The following is a 17046-nucleotide window of genomic DNA, read 5'->3' on the forward strand; positions in this document are numbered from 1 at the left end:
TTCCTTTTGTAACCTGAAGAACAAAAAGTGAATGAAAGGACTTAAACTGCTTGAGAGAACCTGTAAGTTCTAAGTTCTGTGGCTTTTAGAAACTCTCTTTTTTTCCATAAAAATACCAAAAATTTGTACACTGCTTTTTAGGAACAAGCTTATATTAATAAAGGAGATCCTGATTAGTTGAAATAAATAAATAGTCTTTGTCTTGCTACCATGGTGTGTCCACATTTCTGTCCTTGCTATGACTATATTGTTTCCTAAGTGAGCACTGAGTGTTAGTGGTCCTTGTATCTTTAACATGGTGTGCCTGGTGTGTCTTAAGCATTCATTCTATGATGTTTGTGGCTCTCACTTTCATAGCTTAAGGTGCAAGGTCACCTTGAACTATTGCTTATTTCATCTTTATATTTACCTTTCCTTGTGTGAGAAAAGTTTTAAGATGATATCCATCAGTGCACAGGATAAACTACAAATAAAATTAAAAAAATTTAAATGGCTTCAGAATAAAAATTAGGGCTTAAACTTCTTAATTCTAGTACTCAGTGTGAAGCAAGACTAGTAGAGGTAGTAAAGCCATGGCACAGGGGTTAGTATAAAGATCAATGGGCAGAGGGGAGAGACCAGAAATAATACCCCTGGTCTATTAATTTCGGAAGAGCTGCTAACAAGATAAAATACAAAAGGATTATCTTTCTAAAAGATATCACACATTCAGAATTAGACATCCATATATGATAAAAAAAACTTCCTTAGATAAATCAACCACATTTAAAAACATCAAGTCGAGATGGACTTGTGGACTTTAATGTTGAGAGTGAAAACTATGAATTTCTAAGAGAGCATAGAATAAACTTTAAATTTGGACAGAGTTCTTAAGTGTGATCATAAAAGTATTGTCTTTAAGAGACTAAAAATGATGAGTTTGACTTCATGAAAATGAAAACATTAATGATTCAAAAGACATTTGGGGTTTTCTTGTTTGTTTAACTTGTTTTATTTTTTTCCCACTCCTGACACTTGAAGTCAGGGCCTGGGGGCTGTCCCTGAGCCTCTTTATGCTCAAGGCTAGTGCTCTAACACTCATCACTTCTGGCCTTTTCAAAGTAGTGTATTGGAGATAAGAGTCCCACAAACTTTCCTTCATGGGCTGGTTTCCAACTATGATCCTCAGATCTCACCCTCCCAAGTAGCTAAGGCTGCACGCATGTTGAGAAACTCAAAACACAAGTTATAGACTGAGAAAAGATATTTTCAAATCCTGTGTGGTAAAGCACTTCCATCCAAAGTATACAAAGAACCCATATAATTCAGGAGGTTCAGACTTTTATTCAGGCCTTCTCCAGACTGAATGAAACATACCCATGTAGTGGAAGACAAACCACTTTATTTTTTCATATATTTTTATGTAATTAATAGAAGAGTGACATTATATTCACCAGATAGAAGGTGCATTACTTCACATACATTGATACCCTTGGTCATATCTTGGTCCCCATTTCCCTCCCCCCATGCCCTTGCCTCATCTTGATTTCCTCCCTTCCCTATCAGACTTCAAATAACCAAATACGCAAATATACCATATATCAGATAACCAGGTGAAATACTGTAACAATATGAGATAACCAAGGGACAGCAAAAGAGATGAGAGATAACATAGTACATTAAGGACAACAATCACTCATTATTTGGCTTTTGTTTCTATATCATTTAGTGTCATTGTATATGGCCTTATTTATCTAGGTTTTGTTCTATTGTAAATCTCTGCTAGGAGAGCCCAAGGTTTCTACTGATTATGACAAATGAGGAAACCATTGAGCCTATCTTTCTTTGAGTCTGGCTTACTTCACTTAGTATGATTTTTTCTAAGTCTTTCCATTTCCTTACAAATGGGGCAATGTCATTCTTTCTGACAGCAGCATAGAATTCTATTGTGTGTAAATACCACATCTTGTTGATCCACTCATCAACTGAGGGGCATCTGGGTTGGTTCCATATCTTTGCCATGGTAAATAGTGCTGCAGTGCAGCTCATAGTGCTAGTGGATTTAGTCTGTCCTTGTTTCTGGACGATTGGGTAAATGCCAAGGAGTGGAATTGCTGGGTCATAGGGGAGTTCTATGTTTAGTCTTTTGAGGAACTGCCATACTGCTTTCTACAGTGGTTGAACGAGTTTGCACTCCCACCAACAGTGGAGTAGTGAGCTCTCCTAGCCACATCCCCTCCAGCGTCTGTTATTAGATTTCTTGATCCTGGCCATTCTAATTGGAGTGAGGTGGAATCTTAGAAAATCACACATGAGAATGATAATATCACGACAGAAATTTCCAAGATCCAAAGCATCATGAGGGAGTACTTTTCAAACCTTTATGCCAACAAATTTGAGAATCTAGAAGAAATGGAGGAATTTCTAGCCAATATTAACATATCCACACCGAACCAAGAAGACCTAATCCAACTAAACAGACCTATTTCAAGCACTGAAATAGAAATGGCAATAAGAGACCTTCCATCCAAGAAAAGCCCAGGGCCAGATGGATTCACAGCTGAATACTATAAGGTCTTCAAAGCAGAGCTCACACCAATACTCCTCAAGCTATTCAACAAAATTGAAAACAAAGGCTCTTTGCCAAACTCATTCTACGAAGCCAAAACCAGAAAGAGATTCATCAAAGAAAGAGAACTATAGACCCATTTCTTTGATGAATATTGATGTAAAACTTGTCAACAAAATACTGGCCAACCATCTTCAGCAACTCATCAAAAAAATTATACACTATGATCAAACAGGATTCATTACAGGGATGCAAAGCTGGTTCGACATATACAAATCAATCAATGTAATTCAACACATGAACAGGAGTAAGGGCAAGAATCACATGATTTTTCTCAATAGATGCAGAAAAGGCATTTGATAAGATCTAACACCCCTTTATGCTAAAAGCTCTGGAGAAACTAGGAATCCATTGAACATTCCTCAGTATAATAAAGGCTGTGTATGACAAACCCACAGCTAGCAATATACTTAATGGCGAAAAGCTAAAGCTATTTCCTCTAAAATCAGGAACAAGACAAGGATGCCCACTCTCTCCACTCCTCTTTAACATAGTATTAGAATTCCTAGCCAGAGCAGTAAGGCAAGAAGCAAGCATAAAGGGGATCCAAATAGGGAAAGAGGAAGTGAAACTTTCCCCCTTTGCAGATGACATGATTCTGTATTTAAAGAACCCTATAGACTCCACTCCCAAGCTGCTTGAGCTGTTTCAAAACTTTGGCAAGGTAAGCAGGGTATAAAATTAACTCTCAAAAATCAACTGCCTTCCTTTATGCCAACAATAAGAGGAACGAGGCAACAATCAGGAAAGCAACTCCTTTCACAATAGCCTCAAAGAAAATAAAGTACCTAGGAATTAACTAAGAATGTAAAGAACCTTTTTGATGAAAACTTGAAAACCCTGAAAAAGGAAATTAAAGCAGAACTGAGGAAATGGAAAAACCTCCCATTCTCCTGGATTGGAAGAATTAACATTGTGAAAATGGCAATCTTGCCAAGGGCTATCTACAAATTCAATGCAATAACCATCAATATCCCAATGTCATTTTTTAAAGAAATACAAGAGGCAATCCAAAATTTTATATGGAATAATAAAAGACCCTGTATAGCAAAAACAATTTTCAGCAGAAAGAACAGCGCAAGAGGAATTTCAATACCAAACTTCAGACTCTATTACAGAGCTATAGTGACCAAAATAGCTTGGTACTGGCACAAGAACAGGCCCGAAGACCAATGGAATAGAACTGAAGACCCAGATATTAAACCACAGACTTATGGCCACCTAATCTTTGACAAGGGAGCCAAAAAAATAGAATGGAAGAAAGACAGCCTTTTCAACAAGTGGTGCTGGCAGAACTGGTTAAGCACCTGTAGAAAACTAAAGTTGGATCCTTCTTTGTCATCCTTCACTAGGATTAACTCCAAATGGATCAAAGACTTCGAGGTAAAAGCAGATACAGTGAAAACTTTACAAGAAGGACTAGGAAATACACTAGGTCTCCTTGGCATAGGTCGAAACTTTCTCAATAAGGACCAAGAAACATAACAAATGAGAGAAAGTCTGGATAAGTGGGACTGCATTAAACTACAGAGCTTCTGTATGGCAAAGGACATAGCTAGCAAATTAACTAGAAAGCCTACAGAATGGGAGAAGATCTTCACTAACTGTACAATAGATAAAGGCCTCATATCTAAAATATATCAACAGCTCAAAAAATTGAATCACTCCAAAACTAATCTCCAAAGAAACAACCATCCCATTAAAAGATAGCCCAAAGACTTAAAGAGAGTTTTCTCTGAAGAGGAAATAAGCATGGCCTATAGACATGAAGAAATGCTCGACATCTCTGGCCATAAAAGAAATGCAGATCAAAACAACTCTAAGATTTGACAAACCACTTTATTATTAAAAGTCTACAGATTGATCTCATCTAAAAATATTTTAAAAAACATACAGAATAATATTTGACAAAATTCTGTGATATGACCCACCCAAATTGACACATATAATAAATTACTGTACCATAAAATCAACTACTTCAACATAATACAACAAAACATATTAGAACTGAAAACATATTGACACAAAGACATGTATTTCATAGCAATATTCCTAATAATGGACAACAAGAAGAAAAACTATCCAAATGTCCATCAACCGGTAAGTGGATAATAAGCAAAATGAGGTATGTCGATATATTTGGAACACTATACAGCAATAAAAATGGAAAATAATTCTGACATGGATGATCCTTAAAAATATAGTCAGATGCAAAAGGACTACATGTTATGTGCGTCAGCATGTATGAACTATTTTGAAATTGATGGAGAGGGAAAGAAACAGATATAAAGAATAGAGGCCAACTTTAACTATATATGAACTCAAGGAAATTCAGGGGATGCAGAAATATTCTAAAACTAGATTATAATGATACTTGAATACCACGCAACTGACACATCATTAGCTCTCCACATTCAGTGGGTGGAGTTAGTGATTTACCTTAATACTGTAAAAATAAAATGGTGAAAATAGGACAGATAGAATAGGACACACAATTGTATCAATGCTCCTTTACAGGAGATAGACCAGAAGTTTTGTTCTAAGCTCTCTAAGGAAACCTCTTACAAAATTAAATTTTCTAGTATTTATAAAATCAAAATTTTTCAGCCTTTTGGAAGCCTTATAGCTATAACTCAGAAAGAGATGTTTTCTTTTTGTCATCATGCAGCATAATCAACTTCGTACTCCTCAGCACCCGAGCAGTAATTCCTAAAGCCTGTCTTTTGCAGACTGGTTTCTAGGGCTTCCCTCCAGGAGAACATGGTGGCATGTATATCAGAGACACTACAGTAAATACCATGCAGCTGAAGGGGAGCAGTAAGAGGCCGGGCTGCGAATGCTGCTCTTGGGTGCTTTGACTTAATCCAGAGACATTTAGAATAGAGAATGTCTGTACTAAATACCACCATCTGAAGCTTTTGATAAAAATGGTTGTAAATTTACTATTTTCTTTCCAAGAAGATGACTGACCCATTGCTTTCTCAGTTATGGCTAGAAAATGGAGCCATGCCCTAAACAAGGCTGGGGTAGAGTTGGGGAGCCTGAGGAGGAATATTTAAGTAGGGTGATATTTCTCCTTGGGAAGTAATTCTGGCTGTCCTCCTGTGCCTGGGTCAAGGGGGTCATCTTGGAATGGTACAGTCATTATTTATATTCATAAGTAATGCATACTGTCACTTCTAAAACGCACTTCATGTGTCAAATTTGAAATATGAGTCTTAGCCAGGAGCCAGTAGCTACACAGGAGGCTGAGATAGATTAAAAAAAATCAGTCTCTATTATTTTCTCTAGTCTACCTTAGCTATTAATGTGTATTTTGGTTGTGTCCAGATTTTAACTGTGTAATGCTGCAATGGACATTCCTCCATTAAGAAGAAGCTTTTGATGGATGCATACTCTTTCACACACCTCTGTGTAACAGATGTTACTTCTAGGCTCTTCACAGTTCATCTCAGTAATGGGTGGTTTTAAATGTTGTCTTTGAAGCTTGCTGCTTCAGACTACTTTAAATGGTCTTAATTATGCATTTGTAATCCTACTCTTGCTTCAATCATGGGAAAGTGTTTAACTAGCCATTTGTTAACTGAATGAAAAGAGAGCCTGAGTACGAATCCTTTGGCTTGATTACATATGTACAATAATTTGTTTAGTAAGAAGAAAATGAAGGCAAATGCAATTAGGTTGAAGTGTATGATGTTTGGAAAGCTGTTGATTTTATAATGTCTTAGGGAAATTTGGCTTTTTGTCTCTAAAAATAATTTTGTCTCATTATGAACTTTGCAAATTATTTATGAAAAATAACTAGGATTAGATTTCTCTCTCCCTATTAGCTTGCATAAAGTAGTAGCAGGACATGTGACCCCGGCAACAACTCAAAAGAGAAAACAGATGAATTACAAAAAAACATGTTATGATAAGACTGTATCACCAATACTTCATAGTTTTATTTATTTATTTTATTGCAGTGGTGACGTACAGAGGAATCGCTTTTACGTAAGTCAGGTAGTCAATACATTACAAGAACTGTTTTATATATAACGCATGATTCTTTAGGTTGACAATTTAAGCAGGTCTCAACCGGATGATTTTTCTGTGATTTTTTTTTTATTGACTAAGATTGCTGGATGGCTCTCAACTAATGGGTGAATTATTCTGGAGTAATCACTATGCATATATATACAGTGCCTGTGCAGAGATGAAAATCTTGGTTCATGTGGCCTTTCTGGCATTATAGTCTCAAGCTAGACTTCTTTCTCATTTGTAGCTTAGTTCTCTCTTAGGAGAGATTATCTTAAGGCATAAAAGTGGAAACTGGTAGCAGATCCCTTTTACGATTTTCTGTCGGTCATCATAGTCACAGAGCCCTGTATGTTGTAGAGTGTATAGGAACGAACTCTCACTGGGAGAAGCATCCATTTTCTGTGTGCAGTACACTCACCCACTTCCAAGACTCCCCATTTTTTTTTCATAGTGTATCATTAGCCTTAAGCTTAAAGACAAAGATCTTGTTTTAACTGGGTTTAGATTTACAGGAAGCTTCTACAATATAGTTTTTCACAGGTAAAAGCTATCTATGCAACATACAGTGGACAGGCTAGGCACACTATAACTCCACAAAACACTCCCATTCAAAAATGGAGAGACAGTAGTAGTTTCATCGCTCCCTCCAAACTTGTGTGTGTGTATGTGTGGGGGGGAGCAGTGGTGTGGCATGGGGTCCTTATGTTTGAACTCAAGGCCTAGGCACTAATCCTAAGCTTTTTTGCTCAACCCTAGTATTCCATCACTTGAGCCACGGCTCCACATATGGATATTTAATTGGAGGTAATAGTCTCAAGGATTTTCCTGCTTGGGTTGACTTCAAACCATGATCTTCAGATCTTAGCCTCCTGAGTAATTAGGATTACAGTTGTGAGCCTCCAATATCCAACCCTAGAAACTTTTAAGTCTGATGTCATTAATTCCTTTCTTAGGACTGGAAATGATTCTCACTGGCTCCAGGATTAATCTACTCAATTCTGAGCTAGCTTTCTTTTTTTCTTAAGAAATGATTACGTTTGCAATTGAGTAGCCCTTCTTTCAGAGCCCAAAGGTCTATTTTTCATTTTGTGCTTATTTTTGTGTTAGTTCAAGCTGACATAATGCCTTTAAAAACATTGTGGACTTTCCTGTCTTTCAAATTATAATCCACTGCAATACACAAAGGCCACACCCACATTTATTTTTGACATAGGCCTTTTTTTCTACCTATTTCACAGTAAGAGGCAAGGTGTTATAAAATAATGCCCATAAGAAGCTTCTTTGTCTCTTTTGGAAAGTCTAAAAATGACACCATTGAGACTCTTAGAGACCATTTGTCTGTAAAAGATGATCTAAGAATCTTAAGACTCTTAGGACTGAGTTATATACGTTTCAAAATCATTTGCAGATGTTTTGAGTTTGAAACACTGTTTTTTTTACAGACCTCTGGGCCCTAATAATAAGTAGATAATTTTGAGACTAATACTTAATTTCTATTTGGAGAATAAAAGGATGTTTTATTTTAATAAGAATCTTTTATTTTTGATAAGGCATTTTAATCTTTGAAAAGATTTCTGACTTCTTTAAATTTCCCTTAATCTTTGAAAAACAAGCCAGAGAAAGTAGGGGCCCCCACCTGTATTTCCAGCATTGGAGAGGTTAAGGCAGGAAAATTGGGAAATGCAGGCCCATCTTGTATCAAAAGAAATAAACAAAATGCTTTGAACATTTTATCTTCCTCTATGCATAATTTATCATGCAAGGGTAAAAGATGCCAACAATTTCAACCTGCTGAATTGAACATTCCTTAGGCAAATCCCTTTAATTTTTTTTTTTTTAAGGAACAGTGTGAAAAACTTTGAACTATGGCATGAGAAAGGTGAACATTTCCCTATCCTCCACAATCAGTAAGATCCTTCGGGCCTTCATCTGTAGTCTTCTTAAGACCTTTCCCTTCGTGAGCCAAACTCAAGGGCTTGTATTGTAAAATACCCTTCTAGAAAGTCTTAGCATTTTATCTTTGCTGGAGGCACGAATGGGAGAATTATGGTCTAGATTGGCTTGGGCAAAAGCATTGAAGGAATAGCTGAAGCAAAAAGGGTTAGGAGCCTGGCCCAAATGTAAGATGTCCATCCAACAAGGTTAAGGACCTGAGTTCAAATCTCAGTACTATGCCAAAAATGTAAATTAAATCAATCAACAGTGGACAGGCTATAGAAAGTGAAAAATGAGAATAAGAGACTACTATATATATATTGTCTATCTGAAATCCTCAAACAGAAACACTTGGAAAAGATACACCGTATGAACACCAAGCACAGAAACTAGAGTGACATGTATTAAATCCAACAAAATTGTGTCAAAATGGAATATTACCAGCTATATTGGGAAATATTTTTAAAAGACATAATATTAAATATCTGTTTACCCAATAACAGACTTTAAAATATATGAAGCAAAATCTGACAGAAGAGGGAAGAATAGATAAATTTACCATAACAGTTGCATATTTTTATGTTTGTATCAGTAGCTCATAGATTTATGAAGCAAAATAAATAGAAATGTAGAACATTATTTTTAACACTTGTGCAATACTGACCCAACAATAGCAGAATGCTTAACTCTGTACACATGGATGTTTCATCACAGGGGGTTGTATGCTAGATCATAAGTGCCATAGATTTTAGGGGATTGGGTGTCCTGAGAAGAGGAACTATTTCCTACTCAACTCCTTATTTCTTTACTCACTAAGATAGTAATTGAGATGAAAGTTTTGGCTGAATTTCAAATAATTTAAGCCAGTTTTAAACATCAAAAAATACATTTCTTAAAATTTTTAGGAGATTGACATTGACTATATGAGAGGAAATATTATATCTTCTATGTTAGAAGTCTTTGAGTGCAGTTTGATATTTTCATTTTAGGCTCTTGAATTATACATAGTATAAGTAATATCAATTTTACAGTACTTCATATAACTCTTTTATGGTCTTTCAGGTGTAATCATCTAATTGGCTTCTTTAAGCTGCCCATCAATTCCTTTAATTTCATTACTTCCTTTCCATTTTCTTTCAGATAAAGATGAATGCCATGTGTCATCCGATGTGGAAGTTTTGAAGTCGGAAAATATTTGCTAGGGCAGTTCACCTCAAGTAAGTATGCTAGATCTATCTGCATGCACGTTAACCCAAGACTCACTGAACTCAAATTTCTTGGAATATCTCACAGTCACTCATCTTGAATGTGGAATTGGTTTTGGAAAATGGTGGGAAAATAGTTTCTTATTGAATTCCATATGGTTATAAGAGATAGCATTTAAACTCGTGGTTGTATTTTAAAGCTGACAGTGAGTAATACCTGAGAATCATCCTTTTATTGGAAATAAGTCTAATCATAAAGTCTTAATTAGGTACCCAACAGTGCTTTCAAAATGATTTTTCCTTCCTAGCTAATATTTCATTTTTTTAAAGTTTTTTTTCTTTGTATTGGGATTCAAATAAAGGCCTTTAGCTCATTATTTAGGTATTCTACCACTCGAGCCATGCCCCCCTTAACCCTTGTTTTTTTTTTCCTTTGTGTTGCTTTCATTTTGTGGGGGAGCAGAGTATCTCACACTTTTTTTTGTCTTTGTTTTTTAATTTTATTTTATGGTCAGAGTGATGTATAGAGTGGTTACAGTTACATTCCTAAGGTAGTGGGTATATTACTTCTTATCCTTTCCAATGTTTTTCTCACCCTTTCCCTCCCACCACCCCCTCCAAAGTTGTAAAGTTCATTTGCAACATATTGTCTCACATCTGGCCATCCTGACATATAATCATCCTATTTTTGCCTCCCATATTGATGGGATGACAGATGTGTGCTGCCATGCCCTGCTGTTGGTTGAGATGGGGTCGTCTAAGTTTTTGTCTGACTAGGTCTTGAACTACAGTCCTTCAGATCTCTACCTCCCCAGTAGCTAGGATTACAGGAAGAACTACCACACCCAATCAGGTTTTGTTTTCATATTGTATTTCTAAATGATTTATGTTATTAAAGAGTAACTTATTAACTACTAACACTTAAGCTGTAATTATTGATTAATTGTTCAAATTAAAAAAACTGGCTTTGAAAAGTCATTAGCATCAGTTGTTTTGGGGTGTTCTGCATTCAGTCTGCCTTCTCCATCACGTAGCCTGCTGCCACATAAATCTTCACATAGAACCACTTTGGCAATTTTAAAGCCTCAAGGTTTCTGGTCTCTGCTGGATGGAATCCATGCTCCTTTTACTGGCATTCAGAACCTCATCAGACACCCCAAACATCCCCGACTTGTGTCAGTTGAACTCTCCAGTTCCCTGAGCTTGTGTTATCTTCCATGCATCTTCTTCTGCTGTTTTGCTGCCTGTACTGTTCCTTGTGTCCTCCCTCCTTTTCTGTTTTCTCTGGGCCTCTGCATGGAACTTTCCCTGACTGCATCAGTCATCTGCCGTAGTCTTTTCCCACTCCTTGTGTTGACTGCATTTCACGTTTTGTTTAAAATCACTTCGTAGCACATTTTGTCATGCAACCTTATCATTTGTGTTTGTGTCTGTCATGGCTCCCATCTTAGGTTATAAGGCTATAAAACCAAAGATCTTGTCTACTCTTCCCCCAGAACACTCACTACAGCTTTTTAAAAATAGTAGTGTTCAGTAAATGTTAATTTAATAAATTTAAAATGTATTTGACTTTTTCTCCTATCCTTTTCTCTGTCCCTGATCCTTATAGGCACATACAGCTTATATTCATGGTAACTATTCTTGTTATGAACTCCTGGCTGCCATCTTATCCAAGGAAAATACCAACCATGGTGTCCTTAACGAGATACAGTCACTCCCCAGCCTAAGAAACAATCTGTATTTGAGAAGTTCATGTCTAGTTCTGTTGTTTGGAATGCAGAAAGAATTTTTTTCCCACAAAACAATGTTATAAATAGTATTTGAGATTCTCTGCTCTCCCCTCCAAGACTATTTAACTCATAACAGTGCTATTTTAACCACAACCACTGTGTGTACAGCTGTTTTGTGGAGAAATTTTCTACACATAGAGGACTATTTCTCCTGTATTAGATATGGGACAGTAACTATCTGAGCTTACCTGGATCTCTGGTAGTAACTCATATTGGCTCTTCTCCTCCCAGTAGCTTTGCAGTTTTCAGCACTTGGATCACACATGTTTTATTGGAGGTTACTGAAACTCTCATGTCATCTAAGTTGAGGACAAATGAACACTTGTTCTCTAGTTCTCCTCTCAGTGGACAAGGATGAGATTTTAGATGTCCTTTTCACACTGAAGTGGAGTGGGTCTTTTGTAGCAGATGTTGACAAAGCAGGAACTGGTTTACTATTTCCTCCTTTCTGCTCTTCCACAAACAGCAGCATATGTATACATGGAAAATATGCAAACGTGGAAAATAGTTCTATCTATAGAAAAACATTTATAGGTATCATCCCTTTATTTGACATCACATCATTTTTTGTGAATAAGTGATTATCATTTCTACCCAGGTATAATGATGTATCTAGGGAAAAACATGTCAGTGTATGCATAAACAGCACTCAAAGCTGACAGTTTGGGTTGTCAGGCTGTAAGAAAAGAAAAACAGTTCTTAAATTTCAGATATTTAATTTATTCAATCATCATAGGTATCAAGCACATGGATATTTTTGCTTTAAATACTGTTGTGCTAGAGGCTAGTGCTAGAGGCTAGGGAATGAGAACAAAAGATCTTACAAAAAGTTTGCTTTCTTCTCAAGGGAGCAAACTATTAAAACATTCACAATGGAAATAATGTCACTAATTGCCATGAAATGCTTTATGGCAATTTAGGATAATCACAATGGCAATGTACCACAGTCATTATCATCATAATTACACTAGAGCCAAAGATAGTGAGGGCATTCCACTTCGTTGTGAACAATGGTGAAATAAAGAGCTAGAGAGGAAGAACATTCCAGATTGGAGTACTGGCATGAGTGGAGGCCTGGAGAACACAGACAGACAAGTAATCTTAGTGGCTGGAACAGAAGTCTTGGTTCATGTTGAGTGAACTAATGGGTGTGATAACTAGATCTGTGGTTCAACCCTGGCAGGCCTATAAGAGTCTTTCAGATAGCTGAAAGCTACAAGTCTCTGGATCTTACCCCAGAACTACTGTGTAGAATTTGTGTGGCATGGGGCATATGCCTATTTATTTTATAGAGCTCCTACACAAGGTTCTGATAGCCAACATTGAAAACCCCTATCTTAGAAGGATGGGCCAAATTTAGGGAGTTGAATGACCTCCTGAGGAGTTGAGTTTCTGTCCTTGAGCAGTGGGGAGCCTGTGGAGTTGACTGACACAGTGCTTTAACTACATGTAAATGGAAGAGAAATAAGAAACCACTTGAATACCAGAGCAGTGTTAGTGTTTAAAAAAAAAATAGAGGAGACTCACGTTTTTAAGTGCACTTTGATGTGTGGGAGCTGATGATGTCAGCCTTGACCTCAGCACGATTTCTTTTGGAAACTGATTATACAGTTTCACCCTTATTACTTTGATCTCTTTTCTCTTATGACCTGGCAACTTAAACAGTAATTTCAGCCTGTTTGCATTTAATAGAAAGAGACCATTGTCTACTCATGTACATGCTTAATTCATAATAGCAAGTGAAGTTATGTGTATGAGAAATATGACCTTTAACACGATTATAAAACATTTAATAATCTCTCACATATGCAATAACACAACCCCAGTCCTGTAGGATCCTGCCAAGAACCATTCCTATGTATAAGGTTGGCACATAGTTCTCTAGCATTAAGTTGAAATCTGAAGAAATGTTATAAACTATAAGGTACATTTTAATAATTTTGCATCGTACTTGATAATTGCTTAATTTCCTGGTGGCAGATGATGCATGCCTTCTAAGTATAGCTTCGCTCGTTATGTTGTAATTGTCCATCTCCTTGCCCCAATTCTGTGATCAGGGAAGCCCCTCACCCCATTCAATTCTGGCCTACTGTTATCCATCCATAACTGCCTTAGACATATCTTCATCCAGAAGAATACCCATAACCAAGTAGCACAGCAGAGTCCTTCAGCAACCAGATTCCAGTTCTCTTGCAGTGCTATACAGGACTTAGTGAGTCTTTTGTCTTCGGGGACATGATAGCTGCTTCAGTACCATACTCAGGAGTCCCAGAATAATGCCACATGTGGAAGAAGCCATCTGTAGCTCTCTGATGTGATTTAAATTATCTTGGAGACAAACATATTCATTAGACAACAGAGAGTTCTAAGCATGAACTTTGAGGTAGCCCATGTTTTTTTAAGGCTGAAAAATCAGTGGATTTTTTTTTTGTTGTTGTCGTTGTTTTTCTTTTGTCTGTTGTGGGACTTTAACTCTGAGCCTAGGAGCTGTTTCTGAGCTTTTCAGCTCAAGACTAGCATTCTGATACTTGAGCCACAGCACCACTTCTGATTTTCTCATAGTTAATTGGAGATAAGAGTCTCATAGTCTTTTCTGCTAGGATTACAGGTGTGAGCTACTGGCACCTGGATAAATCAGTGAATTTTTAAAGAATTATTATTTTTAGCTGGGCCCGAGCATCATACATCTGTAATCTAGCTGTTTAGGCGGCTGAGTTCTGAGGATAAAAGATCAAAGACAGCTCAGGCAAAGGAGTTTGAGAGACTCTATTTCCAACTAAACAGGAAAAAAACTGAACTAGAGGCATGACTAAGTGGTAGCACACCAATTGTGAATTTGTTTATTGTGAACAATATACAGATTTATTTTTTCAGCTATTTAATAGAACAACATGGCGACAGTTTCTATATAATTACTTTTGCCATGACACTGAATTTATTATCATTTCATCAGTAACTTTTTTAGATATTTAAGTTTTCAGTAATTGAAATGACCAAATAGGAAAAAGGGAACTATTTTCTTTTCTTTTTTAAATTTTATTTTATTGTCAGAGTGATGTATAGAGGTAGTGATTACATTACTTCTTGAACATCATTACCCCTTCCCATGTTTTTCTACCACTTTCCTTCCCCTCACCCCCTCCCAAGTTGTAAAGTTCATTTCCAACATATTCCAACAGTGAATATCACTGTTACACTGGTTCACCCTTTGCCCTTTGTCTCATCATCTTGTTTTCCTCTTCTCTTCCCCCTGATTCAAATAAATAAATGTATATACAGGTACCAAAGTCAGATACAACTACAAGAGGTGATAAACTATAAGGGGAAAAATAACAACTGAAGAAAAAACCCCAAAAGAGTAGAAATAACTTAACATAGTACATTAAAAACAGCAACCACACATTCCCACTTCTGTACCATATTCTCTGTACTTTTACCATTTTAACTCCATTTTGCAAATGAATATATTGGATTTCTGAGAGGTTTGAAACACTTACCTGAGACCAAACATGAGGCAAGCAGTAGAAACGGGCTGTGGTTTCAAGTCTGTTTAAACAGTCTGCATTGTATGTCTGCATGATTTCATTTGGTGGGAAACAACAGACTGAAAAAAATCTGAGTTTGAGCTTCATCTCTGTCACTAATAACTTTTAGATGTTGTGTCCATGTCCTTAACTAGAGTAAAGGGATTAAAAGTGTTTCATTGACCAATAGGTCAATAAAGGGCTTGTGTGAAAATGAGCTAGTTAGAGATTCAGTATAATTTCATAGATAGAATAAATGGTTTAAGTTTAGGATATTCTTAATTCAGAGAGAGAGAGAGAGAGACAGAGACAGAGAGAGAGAGAGAGAGGGAATATAAGTGAATGAGTGAGAGAGACACACAGAGAGAAATAAAACAGGACTTGAACAGGTTTTGTGGTATTTCACTTATTAGCATTTCTGCAAACTTTCCAAAAAGAATGTTGGTCAGTTTTGCAAGGCCCAAACACTATGGTGTGCCAAAGTGCATCAGTGTGCATTTAATATCTTGGCATAGCTGAGTGTCCTGGCCACATACCAAATACTTCCTTCCCTTACCAGAAGCAATCATTAGATTCTTTGCCATACTAAATAGGCCTGAACTCTGGAAGGTGCTCATTGCCAATGGGGATTGTAATGCAATCCTCATGGCAATGTGACTTATTGGACTAGAGTTGATGTTAATGTTCTCAGAACAATTTTCCCCCACATGTTTGAAGTTTTAGAACAAACCTGAAGGATAAAGTCTCATTTTGTAAAACTGTTTTCACAGAGTTGCTTTTCAAACATATTTTCAGGTTTCAGGGCAACTTTGAACTCTTTTTCATTTTTTATTGTATTTTATTGTCAAGGTAATATATAGGGAGGTTACAGTTACATTTGTCAGGTAGTGGGTACATTACTTCTCAAATACTGACACCCCTTTGAACTCATACTCTTGTAAGCTAAGAGAAGGAACATACCAGATAATCATAGGTCAGCCACTTGTGCTTCCTCCAAGGGTATATATAAGAGACAAGATGAAGACCAGGTTTGATTCCTCTGTACCACATACATAGAAACAGCTGGAAGTGGCATTGTTGCTCAAGTGGTAGAGCTCTATCCTTGAGAAAGCCCAAGGACAGTGCTCAGGCCCTGAGTTCAAGGCCCAGGACTGGCAGAGAGAGAGGCGGGGGAGGGGGAGGGAGGGAGGGAGGAAAGAAGGGAAAGAGAGAGAGAGAGAGAGAGAGAGAGAGAGAGAGAGAGAGAGAGAGAGAGAGAGAGACTGAGAGACAGGGAGAGGGGGGAGGGAAGGAGGGAGGGTGAGAGACAGAGAGAGAAGAAACCTGGGGAATTCATTAAACCATGAGGAGAGTGTGAGAGTGTTATGGATACCATGATAGTGAGACTTATACAAATTTATTACTTTGTTAAAACTTGTAAGTCACTAATTAAAAAATTTGCTGGCAGAATGAAGGAGTAGCACTCATTAGACCTCTGATGTGGATCCAGATAGATGCACTCTCTCAGTCTGAGGTATATGTGACTCCTCTGTATGTGCCATAACCGCATCCCACAGAGTGGCCTCTAGTCTTGAGTTATGACTTCACCAGGGCTCACAGAGCCATCGATCTGCCCCCTTCCTAGATCTGGTAGAAAAATGACCCCAGTTAGAAGCAGGTCAGGTGAAGTAGAAAGAGAAGTAGACATAGAAAGTAAACACATAAAGACGAGATGGCCAATTGTGGCCCATGAATATACTTTCTTTGACCCATACAATGTTTTCTGTTTTGTTTTATTTTGAAAACATCAGCCATTAAGTAATATAGTATTAACTAGAAGCTAATTTAATGTGTTATTAACTAATTCAGTGTACCCATCTAGATTGGTTCATTCTCAGGAAAACAGGAAGATCTGACGACTTTGGTCCCATCCTTCCGTGTGGCAGGCATGACTGCTGCGTAGAAATGGCCAAAGATAGCTGTGC

At 37.2% G+C, this 17046-nt stretch overlaps 1 protein-coding gene across 10 annotated transcripts in view; it reads left to right on the top strand.

Annotated features, from left to right (window-relative positions):
• Positions 1-17046, top strand: part of Znf438 (zinc finger protein 438) — a 126250-nt gene that overhangs the window by 42436 nt on the left and 66768 nt on the right. For 6 of the 10 annotated variants that reach the window (XM_090319082.1, XM_090319083.1, XM_090319080.1 and 3 more), the window contains one exon: positions 9704-9780. In XM_090319082.1, the coding sequence (XP_090175208.1) occupies positions 9714-9780 (67 nt within the window). In that variant the 5' untranslated portion in view covers positions 9704-9713. Of the gene's footprint in view, positions 1-6584; positions 6602-9702; positions 9781-17046 lie in introns of those variants that run through there. The other 4 variants (XM_090319086.1, XM_090319087.1, XM_090319084.1 and 1 more) reach the window with 3 other exon arrangements.

Source organism: Megascapheus bottae, chromosome 26 (assembly GCF_031878675.1).
Source record: "Megascapheus bottae isolate mThoBot1 chromosome 26, mThoBot2.hap1, whole genome shotgun sequence".
Lineage (NCBI taxonomy): Eukaryota > Metazoa > Chordata > Mammalia > Rodentia > Geomyidae > Megascapheus > Megascapheus bottae.